This window comes from Mus musculus, chromosome 7 (assembly GCF_000001635.26).
Source record: "Mus musculus strain C57BL/6J chromosome 7, GRCm38.p6 C57BL/6J".
Lineage (NCBI taxonomy): Eukaryota > Metazoa > Chordata > Mammalia > Rodentia > Muridae > Mus > Mus musculus.
In genome coordinates, this window is record NC_000073.6 from 13795891 (window position 1) to 13810875 (window position 14985).

The 14985-nt window shown below is 37.4% G+C and overlaps 1 protein-coding gene across 1 annotated transcript in view; it reads right to left on the reverse strand.

Moving 5' to 3' along the window:
- Window positions 1-355: 355 nt before the first annotated feature.
- Sult2a1 (sulfotransferase family 2A, dehydroepiandrosterone (DHEA)-preferring, member 1) overlaps window positions 356-14985 on the reverse strand; it is a 41165-nt gene continuing 26535 nt past the window's right edge. Inside the window, exons 4-6 of the mRNA NM_001111296.2 lie at window positions 8140-8234; window positions 5492-5669; window positions 356-577 (exon numbers count right to left, since the gene is read on the reverse strand). Coding sequence (NP_001104766.1) covers window positions 465-577; window positions 5492-5669; window positions 8140-8234 — 386 coding nt within the window. The 3' untranslated portion in view covers window positions 356-464. The remainder of the gene's footprint in view (window positions 578-5491; window positions 5670-8139; window positions 8235-14985) is intronic.

Below are 14985 nucleotides of genomic sequence, written 5' to 3' on the forward strand. Positions count from 1 at the left end.
GAATTGGAATTTGCTGATAATACACAACAAGACAATAATAAAAGTAGCAAACATTTGATGACCCAAGATTCCATGATTCTAGGCTGCAGAGATGACTCTCAAAGATGGAGAGATTTTAGGAGTATTGTATTGCTTAGGTAGAGGATCTGAGATCAGTTCCTAGGACCCAAAGAAGGAAGTTTACAGCTACATGCAACTACAGGTCCCTCGTAACCCGTGCACTCTTCTGGCCTCTGAAGGCACTACAAACAGAAAGGTATACACACCACCACCAGCAGCAGGAGCAGCAGCGCTACCATCACTGCTGTTGCTACTACTAGTATTAGTAACACTAGCTTTAAAAAAAAAATCACCCTCACAATTCCACAACAGGTTTTATTCTATGACCACATCTAGGTATTCAAGATACACAACAACAGGAACATAAACATCAGTGTTCATATAATATTCAAAAGCTTTGAAAATTATTCCCATGGGAAAATCCCTGGGGGGAATCCAGCCATTTTCTCCTGGAAAACTTTATCGAAGGCTTCAGCTTGGGCTACTGTGAAGTGATTCTTCCAGTCCCCAATTGTGCCTGTAAAATGTGAAGAAGATACATAGGTGGATTAATAATGGTCGTAACACCGCACTAGCTCAACCCTTCATAAGCTTTTACCTTCTGTTTGGTAATGATCACCCAGTTAATATGCTACATCCACTCCAGCAGTGACTCACATTACAGGTTTAGAAATCTGGAAGCAGTCCTGAGGCACAGTTTCAAGGAAAGAGCCTCCTGGAACCTTGGCATTCCCATAGCTAGAATGCCCCAGATTTGTGTCTGCAATATTGTGGAGGGTCTTGCATGCTTTCTTAAGGTATTTTACTGGATAAGATTTAGAAGTCTCAGGGCAAGCTTAGCAAAGTATACTTAGACTCTTCATTATAGCCAGGTATACCAGACTACGTTGCATATTAGAAGCAAGTTGGTGAATTCTTCCGACAAATGGAGATTCCCTACAGATACTTAAATGAACAGCCAAGTTACACTCATATGCAAGAACTTACCAAGGTCTAGGAAACAGGAGGGTTGTGGTATTGCATTATTCATGAGAAGGTTTGCTAGAGCAGAACCCCCTGGTGCTAGCTTTCACAAGGCTCAAAGGAGAAGGACAAATGTGACTAGGTTGTGAAATCCTTACCTATCATTAGCTGACCATAGGCAGGGCTGTTTCATCTTTACTGTAAATATTACCTGTTTCCTGTAAGTCTTTTGAAGCCGTTTCTCTCTTTTGTGCCATGTACTTCAATGTACTTTGCATGCTGTGACACCCTACTCCTTTCTTTTCTGCATTATATAAGATTGGTGTTGGATTTGTGACAATACATTCAGATTCAGCACACACTCTCCTGTCTGTATCTGTCAGTGAATCCTCACAGACTCCAGCTCACCTGTTGGAACCTTGATTTCCACAGATTGAGAGGGGCCAACTGAGCCTGGTCCATGGCATTAACAAATCAAACTACCATTTTCTGTAGAAAATTTATCTCTCTCTCTCTTTTTTTTTTCCTGAAACAGGTTTTCTCTGTATAGCCCTGGCTGTCCTATAACTCACTTTGTAGCCCAAGCTGGACTCAAACTCAGTAATCTTCGTGCTTCTGCCTCCCCAGTGCTGGGATTAAAGGTGTGAGCCACCACACCCTACTGAAAATTTCTTAAGTCCTGAAATCATATATACAAACTTCTCCCTCTGTCTAAATTATGTCCTACCATTTCCTTTCCCAACCTATATGCTAGACAATCTAACAGCAGCAACACTGGCTTGATCTTTTTATATATACACAGGTTATTCCTGTTTCCCATCAAACCTGTTCCTATCATGCTATCCAACTCAGCAGTTTTTATCATCTCAATGATCCAAACAGACTTCAAGTGTTCTGTCTACATCTTAATATTTACTTACAGAAGTAAATGATTTTAAAGCAAGTTTTAACTAATATTTTAAAGTAGTTTCTACTTATGTGTGTGTGGGTTCACAAGTGATGCAGATACACACAGTTATCTGAGGCATTTCAAGTATCTTGATTTTCTCACCAGATACAGTGGACCCAGCCCCTGCCAGCTGAGGGAATTACAGGACTCTGTTTCATTCATCCATGGTGTTTGCTGATGCATGAAGATCTGTATAATTTCAGGCCCTGTCCTATGTAGCACTGTGTCTTCTGACCATATATTGTTTTTCACCAGTTCATCCCAGAATGTCTCTAGTTGGAACCTTAAAGATTAACAAACTGCCCAAACTGTATCTTCCTTCACCCTAGAGGGCTATTATTTTTCATATAATTACATCTTTCTCTTTGTCTTTTTATTAATGACACTGTAAACTTCTCTTCCCATCTTTCCTCCATTTACAACCCAGCAGGCCCCATCCTTGCTTTATTTCCTAGCTGTGACACTGTTATGTGTACCATGCATTTATTCTTTGAATATACACACAGAATATGCACCTAATATATTTGAAAAGAAAGTGTTTCTGAAATTACTAAATGGTTCATTTTACAAAGAGTGCCAAACATATAGGACATACTCAGTGTGGGATTGTTAAATAAATTCGTGAATACCTGAGGTAGGTATAGGCAGTTCTCCTATTTTGCTGATGAGGAAAAATTAGTCTTTGAGATGTTATCAGTATGACAGTGAATGTGTGTGTATTTGAATCCAAAAGGAATGACAATAGAAGCCATTCTTTTCTCTATCACATTACTTTCTTTCTGTATCATCACATAAGTTAATTTTAATTCCCCAGAGGGTTATATTAAAGAAAATATAAAGAATTCATAAAAATGTAAATACCTGATACAGCATATTAACATAATATACTGTAATTGATATGAGTATAAAAGTGTCATCTAATGAGATGGGTACCTATTAATATCCATTGTGCCTTCAGGTTCTTTCTTTTCTTTATTTGAACATGATATCTTATTGTTTTTGACAGCATGCCTGGATCCTGATAGGCCAAACCAGATAGATGTTAGACTACAAGCATCTCAAAAAACTCAATATGGATTCCCAATGAATCAGTCCATCTGAGAAACCACATCTTTGGAGGTATACACATGCAGTTGTAAGTTCACTTATGTGCAAATTCTGTGCACCTTATTGATGCACTTTTATTTTCTTTCCTCTTTCTAAAAATCTCCCCAAACTTTTGTGTGTCACATGGCAGGATAACCCTAACATGTGGTGGCTTAACTCTTGTTGAAAAAGAACTTCCTCATAGTTCTGGAGGCTGCAGATCTCACATCAGAGTACTGTCCAAACCTTTGTAGGATTTTCTTTTTGGCCTGAAGATGGCAGGCTTCTTCTTCTGTCCTTGTGTCATCTTCTTTTTTTGACTCTGTTTAAGGTCTTCTGAAGGTACCAGTGAAAATGATCAATGGCCCAACTACTGTGTCCATTAAACATACACTGTGAAGTAATGAGTGCTAGGAATTTTGAGGTTTGCCAGTATATATTTCCTATACATATCTTGATCATGGCATTGTCTTTATAAAGTCTGATCACCCAAACCCAAAGAGTAGCTGAATATCTCTCTAGTATGCATTTCCTGCAGATCCTAAATATTGAATTAAAATGACTACAATTGCATGTGGAAAATCATTGCTTGGAGATTAAAACCAGATGCATCTCAACAACTTGAATGATTCAGTCTCTGGGATAAAGCTTACAAAGTAGCTCTGCAGAGACAATAAAAGATAATTTCTTGTGTCTTGAGATAAGAACAACTAAAGGATTTTGGAAAATAGGTCTAGTGAATTCCTCCTGGCTCAGGCAAGTCTAACACTTAATACAGCTTTTTAATGCTCTATGATTTAGGGAATTAGGTTATCTAATGGTAAATAATGGAATGTGTATTAGCATTATCTTAGATTTGCACATATTTTGATGATTCAAAAATGGCACCAATCTGATAGAGGAATTGAGAAGACAAATATTATCTTTATATATTTTACTTTCAAAGTTATTTCCAGACATATCCATTTCATCATTCTCTATAATGAATTAGTGAAGCAAGTGGGTAATGTATTTCGTGTCCCCCATCAGTGACCTGGTTTCCAGAATTACCTGGCTTAAAGGATATAACATAGTAAAAGAAAAATAATCCTCCCAAATAAAAGTTGTCTTCAAATGAAAAAAAAAAAAAAACAACAATAACAACAAAAATATATGCTACATATAATCACTAGGATAATTAAATTTCCAAAGATTAACGAAGTCTTATCAAGTATTTTGGTAGAACTATATTATAATTAATGTATGTATGTATGTATTCCTGCTATCATCTGTGCTGCATGACAAAGAGTATTTGTATTTGGAAGAGATTAAAACTAAGTGGGGTCTCATCCTAAAATTATCTTCCTGGCAAAGCAGAAACAACAGTTGTCTTTATGGAATTTGGTCTTAAATTCTATTCCATCTGCTCTGATTTGTCTCTGCTAATGCTTTTGCTTGTCACTTTCCTTATCCCTTTGCTATTAACAGAGCTACTTCATTCCTTTAGGTATGTAATAACAGACTTATTTTCTTACAATGTTTTAACAATGCCAAATTCTCATTCATTATAGAAAATCCAGAAACAGAGCACTTTGCTTAGGTGAGACCTTGTTTCTAGTGCAGAGAAATATGTCTCCTCAGAGTCTGGAGTGCAGTAGTCTGAGGGCAGCTGGCAAGAACAGTTCTATCTGATGACTGACACCTTCTTTCTTCTACTCTAAGTTCCATCTCATCTATCATTATCTAATTAAGTCTGGGTGAGGCACAAGGTCTGATTCATTCTGTCAAAGTAACTCCATATCTGTACAGCTATGAAACCACACACACAAACAATCTGCTCCCATCATAGAGAGGAGTTGGCAAATAAATAGAGAGCATTAAAATCCCCTTTTCAGAAAAGATAATTCCAAAGAAGTGAGGGGTCATGAAACTAAGGTAATCTAAACATAGGTTGGCAAATAACATCAGATTTTAACTTTAGAGATTTTTTTTTTTAGTCCTATTGGAGTATAACCTTGGTTTACAGTTGGCAGCAATCTTGACCTGTTCAACATCTTTTCCAGCAGTTAATGTAATTTTTGTGGTTCTATGGTTATCATCTTAGATATATCTTTGTTCTACTGCATTACACTTTTTATATTTTAGAAATGAGGAATGTGATATAGGAAACTTTACAATGTCTCATAGAATACTGACTACTCTCCCATTGTTTTCATTGAAGTATTATTGGACATGACCATCTCCAATCCCAAGTTCATCTACCAGAATAAATCAACTTTGCAGAATGTCTTAAACCCACATCTTCTTCATAAAAACCTTCCCTGTAATGTCTGTGAGAAGCTATCAGTGATAAGCAGTGACTTTCAGTACATTCCCAACAACTACTTAGAGCTTCATTGCCACATCAAGCCCTTCACATGTTCTGACATATTCTGAAGCTAGATGATCTCTTACCTTTTCTCATGAGCTTCAAGCCATTAGTAACCTGATCTTCCTTAATGAGACTAAAATTGGACATGTTGTTTTCTTTCATGGCTTGGAAAGAGCTGTACTTGAGGACGAGATCCAGCTCATCTGGCCCTAAATTTTTCCCTAGGAAGTCACAGATCTTCTTTATGGTTCCCTTTGTATCCTAAAAGAAGAAGAAAGTGAAATTAGGGCAGTAAACAGAGAGCACTGAGAGAAAAGATTCAAACATGTGATCTGTGGATGGGGATGATCAAAGTGTTGTGAAAAGGGCATCATCAAATGAGAGAGCATGAATAGGAATTAGGCAATAAAGGAAATGGAACAAAGGGAACGACTCAGACTCAACATTTATATTTTGAGTGGGCTCTCAAGGTGGCTCATCTCTGCTCTCTAAAGGACAGAGCCTGGGAATTCTTTTTAGGGAAGAGAAAATGTAAGAGAGAGGTTCTCATAGAACCTAGGTTAAATTTAAACTTGCTTTTTAGAGGATCATGACCTTGAATTTCAGACCTTCCTGGGTTAATCTCTATAATGCTAAGGTCACAGGTGTGTGCTGACACAGTCACTCAGTATACTGAGGTTTTTTTTTCTCAAGACAGGGCCTCACTATGGAGTTTTTTCTTGTGTGTTGGAAGTTTCTGTGGAGATTAGTATGTGTCAAGCTCACAGAGATCACCAAACCATCTATCTGGCTTTTTCCTTCCAAGTGCTGGCACTGAAAGTATGTACAAGCATACCTATCCTTCCCTGGCAGGTTTAAAGAAACTTATAGAAATGCTGCTAGACAATCATCAAGGCAAATGAAGACATGTGCACAAAATTCTCAGCAGAGATTAATGTTAGTTTCAAATAATACTGTTTGCTTAGGCTAACTAAAAACAATGTAGATTTTACGACAGTTTTATAGAAATGTTCTCAATATTTATGACTTGAGAGTTCTTCCAAGAGATTTTGTTTTGAGAAAGCATCTCAGGTTGCGGCTCATGTGGGCATCACATTCCCAATTTTTCTGTCTCAGATCTCTAACTGTTGCAATGATTTCTGTGTATTACCACAATTAATTTAATCTTCTGATATAATCATTACAAGGTAAAATCTTAGAACACCAAAAATTGTGCTTTCAATCTTAGCCCTCCCCATGCAGACATAAGGTTTTCTTAGTTTAAAACATTTTTTTTTACATATTTATCAGAGTTTTGCCTAATATTTCACACGAATGTAAACACTCATGACGTTAACTGAAAAGAATGTGTTAATGGTCAGATAGAAGACTTATTGGAATGTGCAGTAGTGTGTAGCAGACAGCTGGGTTGTGATCCTTTCTTGGGAAAACTGAACTTAATGATGATTAAGTAAAAGATTCTACATATGGGAAAAAAAGTGTGATGAAACTTTTTTAATTGTAAAATTAATTTATTTTTTACACTCTATATATTATTGCCCCAAAGCCAATCTACTCTATGACTGTTCCACATCACATACCTCCTCCCCACCACCATGTCTCTATGGGGATGTCCTGCCCAAACCAGATGACTTCTAATCTCCCTGTGTGCTCCAGTCTCCCAAGGGTTAGGTGCATCATCTCTGAATGAACACTGATCAAAAGTTCTCTACTGTATATGTGTTGGAGGCCTCATATTAGCTGGTGTGTGCTGTTCGTTTGGTGGTCCACTTTTGAAAGATCTCAGGGGTCCAGATTAATGGAGACTCTTGGTCATCCTAAAGGATCACCCTTCTCCTCAGCTTCTTTCAGCTGAGTGTAATTCAAAAACTAGGGTCAGCTGCTTCTGTCCATTGTCTGGGTACAAACACCTGCCTCTGATTCTTTCAGCTGCTTGCTGGTATTTTCAGAGGCCATTTATGATAGGTCCCTTTTTGTAAACTATCCATAGACTCAGGAATAGTGTCAGGCCTTGTGACCTCCCCTTGAGCTGGACACCACTTTGGGTCTTTTGCTGGACCTTCTTTTCCTCAGGTTCCTCTCCATTTCCAACCCTGTCATTCTTTCAGACAGGAACAATTATGGGTCAGAGTTATGATTGTGGGATGGGCACACTCTCCCTCATTTGATACCCTGTCTTCCTGATGGAAGTGGAGATAGGGTATATAACATCCTTCTCCATAATGCATGGAAATTCATCTAAGGTCTCTCCCTTTGAGTCCTGAGAGTCTTTAACTTACCAGGTCTCTGGTGCATTCTGGAGGGTCTCCAAAACCTCCTAATTTTAGAGGATGCTTGTATCCATTCTTACTGCTGGCCATCAGAGTTTCAGTCCTTTTCTTTCACACAATACTAGATCAGGTTCACCTCTCCCTCCCAGTCCCCCCATATACTTTCCCTCCCAGGTTCCTCCCTTCTGCTTCCTGAGAGAAAACTCTATGAGGACAAATTTATTTTTGAATAATTTCATCTATCAGTTTTGTCTGACTGCATTTTTACTGTTTACTAATAAGTATTTTTCTCCATCCCTTCAGGGAAGCAGGTAGGCTGAAAACAGGTCTTTGGATTTCTCTCTGTTTTTCTAGATCCCATGGCCAATATTCATCTTTTGTTGTTGTTGTTGTTGTTGTTGTTGTTGTTATTGTTGTTGTAATGGGTTCTCGTTCTTAACTGAGTGATACTGTAAGCTCACCTTTTTTATGTCTTCATAGTACAGTACCAAAAAGTTGTCCCATTCTCTCATGGACAGCCAGCCACGAACATGCTCAAACCATGATCCGAATAGAACTGTGTGCAGGGAGAAGTGGAGTGTCAATTACAAAGTAATAACACAGGGTCTGCTTGACTTTCTTCATTTTCTGAAAGCAGCAGCAGAAAGCTTCACTAAGAAAAATCTGACTAGTCTGTATTTATAGCATTAAACATGATGTTTGTGGTTGATACACAAATAGAGAACTGATAAAATCAAGTTCATTAACAAACTCATTACCACAAATATTTACCATTGATGCCATGAGGAGATATTCTACTGCCAAGGTGCAAGGACAGAGGTTTGTGCTGGGGGAAACCTATCACACCAATACAGCAATCCAGAGGTGATTTACATAAGTACCTGCCTCCTGGTGCAGTGTATGAAGACAAAAGAAATATTTGTTAACAGAGATGGGAGAACAGTATTTTATATGGTGTTGGAAAGAAAGATTCCCATCAGTACAGCAACCTACTGGCAGTAATCTAATAGATGTATACATCAAAGCTATATGACATCATTAAAAATCACATCAACAAAGTTAGTTAAGGGGGTAAGGCACCTTTGTGTGTGTGTAAGGTATAGGGAGAGAGAGAGAGAGAGAGAGAGAGAGAGAGAGAGAGAGAGAGAGAGAGAGAGAGAATATGTTTGTGAGGTTTTAGAATTATTTTAGCATATGTATTGGATGCAGATCTGTTGATTATGAGAACTATATAAGGCACTGCCAAGTGGGGAAGACAAGAGACAGAGGAATTTTAACAGAATCCCTCAACTCAGCATACCTATGTCTACAATTCCCTTTGGGAGTATATAGGGTATCATTTCCATTTCTCAGTTTTCAATTTTCAGCCCCTGGTTTTCCACATAATGCTCTTATCCTGAGCTGAACTCACATGCTACAATATAGAGGTACCAGGCCGGAGGTGCCTAGTAGTGCAATAATGACACAATTGTTATGGGGTTACTTAAATGATATCTGATTGGATTTGAGCCTTGATCCTTGAGATGGAATTTGTGCCTGGTACTATAATCCTGGTCATGAACCCATGGTTGATGATGTCATAGTTTCAAACTAGGGTTCCTACTGTCATTTTATTAAATGGTCATATTGTCAAATTACCATCTAAATATTTGTATTTATACCTGTGGATTTGTGCTGTTCTATATCTTTGTTAGAGATTAATTTTGCAACTGGCTCTGGATAATGTAGACTCATAAGTGATCAAAATGTACAGCATAATTGTGAATCATTGATGTATCGTTCCCTACTCAAGGCTCAGGAAATACCATGGAACAGGAAGTAGAATGTAAAAGCTAGAGAATGTGGTGGAGTGCTTTGAAATTTTCCTCTGTAAATATTGTCCTTTGAACATGAATTAGCTATCATGCAAATGTGCTCATATCACCAATGTTTGCCTATAGAAAAACTGCATAACATAAAGTAGGTCAATATTCCAGGATGCATGGGAGAGGGTGTCCTGAATCCCCACTCCTCACTGAAGATCTATTTGCAGTTGATGACTGCTAGATGGTCCTTTTCATATAGGACCACTGTTATGGTTCTAGTTCCCAAATGGATGGCCTCACACCCATGCATATATGAGCATCACAAATTAGCATTAGTGGGTTGTATTGTTTTGAAAAAAATTAAGTTGTGGTATGGACATATTATGCAATGTATAGTGTGTTGGAATGCATACTGGCAAATCTAGTAGAATGTAATATAACATATTCATTTTTAAATTTTTAAAGAATAGAAATATTAGGTATAAAAACACAAAAATTTTGAAAACTAAATCAAGCTCAATCATAGGACATAGGAAGATCTAATGCTTGTCTAAATAATATTCTAAAAGCAGATAATTCAGGAAGAAGGAGCCAATATATGATGCCAATTCACTTTACTTTTGAAGGACACCATTTCCAATTTCTAAGACCTATTTATTCCAAGAAAGAGTTTTTAAATCTTCTTCAGAAACCACATCATAATGAGTTTTCATGATAGTTTAGTTCATGTCTCATCCACCATCAGAAAAGTTTACCCATGTAGTAAACATAGATTAAGTCACAGACCCATAGCTCTTAATTGTGAAGATGATAAGAGACTTTGGAGTGGTGAGCAGTAAATTTGACTTCTATATTAAACCTTTTTCTCCAATGTTCAGGGATCAATTTGCATGTGGATGTGCCATATTATAGAAGCAGTGTTGGTGGATGACTTTACTAAAACAGTGTTTTCTGAGCACTTGACAGCAGTTGGACAAATGAATCCATCAGTTGTGACAGTATGTGCAAGATCTGTATAAGCTTGAGTGAGATTGAGTCCCTGCATGGAGCAAGAGGGTGGTTCTGATGTGCCAAATATGAGGAACTACTAGTAATTGATAGCTTCCTGAAGAGAGTCAGTTTACTTTTATGAGTATCCAACTACAGTGAATATTCATACACCCAAAAATGTATAGGCAGAATTAATTGGAATGTATGGTTTTAAAAGCAATAGGACTGGAGAGATGTCTCAGGATTTTAGAACACTTGCTGATCCCACAGAAGATGTTGGTTCAGTTCCTGTACCATCATGGTAACTCATTATCTTCTGTAACTTCAGTTCAACCAGATAATTTATACTCCTGGACACTGTGGGTAATGCTCTCGTTATGGTTCACGTACATACATGCAGATAAAAGGCACCTAGACATAAAATAAAACTAAGCCTTAAAAAATAATATACAAAGTTGGATGCTTATGGAATTAGAGCAGTATAAGGGAAGAATCAGGAAAGGGAATGAATGTGATAAAAATACATTGTATGGGATTATCAAAGAGTTAAAAGATATATTTAAAGACATTTTATACAAAGATCACAGTGATACTGAGTTAACTCAAAGAACATTAGTCTTGTAGCCCATTAGAAGGAAGATCAATGAAAAGAATGCCTCATTTTATAACTATATACATGGAGATTTAGAGAAAATAGTAAGCCCTAGAAAGTTGAAGTTAATGAAATCATTCATAAAGATTTATTTTATTTTTTAATTGCATATATACCTATGTGATGTTTGTGAGATTGCATGTATGTGTGTTCATATTTGTAAAGGAGAGAGGAGGATGTCAGTTACTCTGAATCTGGAGTTATAGAAAATCATGACCTACTCAGGGTGTGAGTGTGGGGAAACAGACTGTGTTCCTCTAAAAAAGCAGCCAGTGCCATAGATTACTGAGCCTTCTCTCCAGCTCTTAATGGTATAATTTTTAAAAGAAAGATATGAGCAACTTTATTGAACAAAAAAGTAGAAATTAGCACAAATTCAAAATTGAACATGAAATGAATAGATTTACAAAGGGGAATGAAGGGATTGTTTTATGGCTCAATGTATAAAATTGTTTATCATATAAGCCTTCTGATCAGATCTCATTTTCTGTAACCTGAATAAATTAGAAGGAAATAATTGACTCCACAAAGTTGCCCTCAGGTCATAACTGATGTTCTGTGACATGTGTGTATCCACACAGACACTATGCACACATACAACCCAGATAATAATAAAGAAAATACCATTAAAGGAAAAAAGAAATAGGAAACTGGACACAATCTATAAATACCCCAGAAGACAGTCTCAATGAGGAATCATGTAGATACCATTGGCATGTGTGTATGTATTTAAACATTGTCCTGATTGTTAATTGATGATATAGAAGGATAATGTATATTGTGGGCAGCATCATTCCTTACTTAGTGGGATCCTGAGAAGTATAGATGGAAGAAAAATCTAAATGAAGGCCAAAAAGCCATGGACTATATATTTATTCTCTTCTTGTTCATTACTGTGTAAACAAAGAAAGTACATCGAAATCATTGAGAGATATGCTAAGCCAAATATAAAGGAAAGCATCTCAGAAAAAGAGACTCATTAACAATTCTAAAAGGCAGGAAGGCTGGAAATCTGTATTTCAAGTTCTAAAAAGTTAACCATTTACAAGTCAGAGTATTATATCTGGCATTGCCTCTTGTCATAACTGAAGGAGAAATTAAAAAAATATTTTTTTCCAATTTTTATTAGGTATTTTCTTCATTTGCATTTCAAATGCTATCCCAAAAGTCCCCTATACCCTCCCTCCACACTGCTCACCTATCCACCCACTACTACTTCTTGGCCCTGTCAGTCCCCTTTACTGGGACATATAAAGTTTGCAAGACGAAGGGGCCTCTCTTCCCCATGATGGCCGACTAGGCCATTTTCTGCTACATATGCAGCTAGAGACATGAATTTGTGGGGTACTGGTTAGTTCATATTGATGTTCCACCTATAGGGTTGCAGACCCCTTCAGCTCGTTGTGGACTTTCTCTAGCTCCTCCATTTGGGGCCCTGTGTTCAAGCCAATAGATGACTGTGAGCACCCACTTCTGTGTTTGCCAGGCACTGGCATAGCCTCACAAGAGACAGCTATATCAGGGTCTTTTCAGCAAAATCTTGCTGGCCTATGCTATAGTGTCTGCATTTAGTGGCTTATTATGGGATAGATCCCTGCATGGGGCAGTCTCTGGATGTTACATCCTTTAGTCTCAGCTCCAAACTTTGTCTCTATAACTCCTTCCATGTGTGTTTTGTTCCCAATTCTGAATGGGCAAAGTGATCACACTTTGGTCTTAGTTCTTTTTGAGTTTCCTGTGTTTTGCAAATTATATCTTGGGTATTGTACATTTCTGGGCTAATATCCACTTATCAGTGAGTGCATATCATGTGAGTTCTTTTGTGATTGGGTTACCTGACTCAGGATGATACCCTCCAGATCTATCCATTTGCCAAGGAATTTCATAAATTCATTGTTTTAATAGCTGAGTAGTTCTCTGTTTTGTAAATGTACCACATTTTCTGTATCCATTCCTCTGTTGAGGGACATATGGGTTCTTTCCACCTTCTGGCTAGTATAAATAAGGCTGCTATGAATATAGTGGAGCTTGTATTCTTATTACCAGTTGGAGCATCTTCTAGATATATGCCCAAGAGTGGTATTGCTGGATTCTCCTGTAATACAATGTCCAATTTTCTGAGGAACAGCCAGACTGATTTCCAGAGTGGTTGTACAAGTTTGCAATCCCACCAACAATGGAGGAGTGTTCCTCTTTCTCCACATCCTAGCCAGCATCTGCTGTCACAAGGGTTTTTTGATCTTAGCCATTCTGTCTGGTGTGAGGTGGAATCAGGGTTGTTTTGATTTACATTTCCCTGATGATCAAGGAGTTCAACATTTTTTCAGATTGAAAAGCATATGAAATGAATTAATGGCCACCAAGTCTGTCCTACAACAGAGACTTGAGAAAAACAATTTTATCTTTAAAGCCATAACCACATGAATTAGTTTTAGAAGTCAACCATATACAGCCCAGTGTCACCTTAGACTCTCAGTTAAGAGATTGTCCCCATGAAATTTACCTATGAATGTGTATTTGAGTGATTGTCTTTATTGACCAATCACGTGGTAGGGCCCACAGCATAAACATGTGGACCTGGTCTGAATGCAAAAACTGAGAGTGAGACATTGAGAAAATTAGTAAGCTGATTTGTAAACTGTTTTCACTTCAGTTCTTTCTCAAGATCCTCCCCTGATTTTTCCTGTTGATAGATTTTTCACCCTAAAGTGGAAGTCAGATAAACTATTTCTGCTCTTAAGTTGCTTCTGGAAAGAATATTTTATCAGAGAAACCATAAACCAAACTAGACCAATAGTTAAACAAGAAATAAGAGAACAGCTTGTGTACCTTAGCAAAATCATCAAAATGACAGGCATTAATAGTCAACTTACAATGATAACTACATATTAATGTGACTTTTTAAATTTTTACTTTTTAAATTTAAGTTTTATTGCATTATGAGGAGAAAAGATAATTTCAATATATCAGAAATTAACATTTAACATTTAAAACATATTTTAACATTTAAAAACATATTTTGAGTACATGTAGTTACATCACGTTCTTCTTTTCCTTTTGTTCCCCAACTCCTCCCAAAGAACACCCTTCAATACCTGTCATATCTTTCAGGATTTTTTTTATCATATTTTGTAAAATTTATAAAATAATATAACAATAAAAATGAGTACGCTAAAAGTTACTTGATATAAAACCACAATCAACTGAACAATCTTATATTGATGCTTGTCTACAGAAATATTGAAAATACATGCCTTATTCTAAATATAAATTTCAAATAATTCCAAATATATTAACCGTTATCACATTTTAAAATTATATATCACCCCTTCAGGTCAGTGCTTGCTCCTGGCCATCATGCGTGCAAACTCAGCAGACAGTCCATGGTCCTCAGAGGATTTTCTACTCTGTTGGTGCCCTAGCACAGGATCTTAGGATCCCTGGTGAGTGGAGTGTAATGTCTGTTCTAAAACAATCATGATGGGCCTGTGCTAGCAAAAGCAAGGACACAGGAGTCCTGTCTGACCAGCAGCTCAGGTTCCTTCTGATCAGTGCTGGTCTACCTTGGATTTAAACAGTGTCCCATGGTCCCCAGAGGAGATACCAATTCCAGACTCTGTAACACACCGGCAATCTTAGGATTTGAGGATCCCAGTACCCAGGAGCTTGGTCACAACAGGATTTCAGGGTCTCAGAGAAAGCTTGACTGCCAACAACTCTGACACACCCAGAATCTCAGGTTCATAGGATCCAGGAATCACAGTATCATAGAGAAAGCTGGATGCTGAGGAGTCCTGAATCAACAGGGATTATAGTAAGGATAGGTTCCAATCAATATATTGAGGGCAGCAAGCACTTGA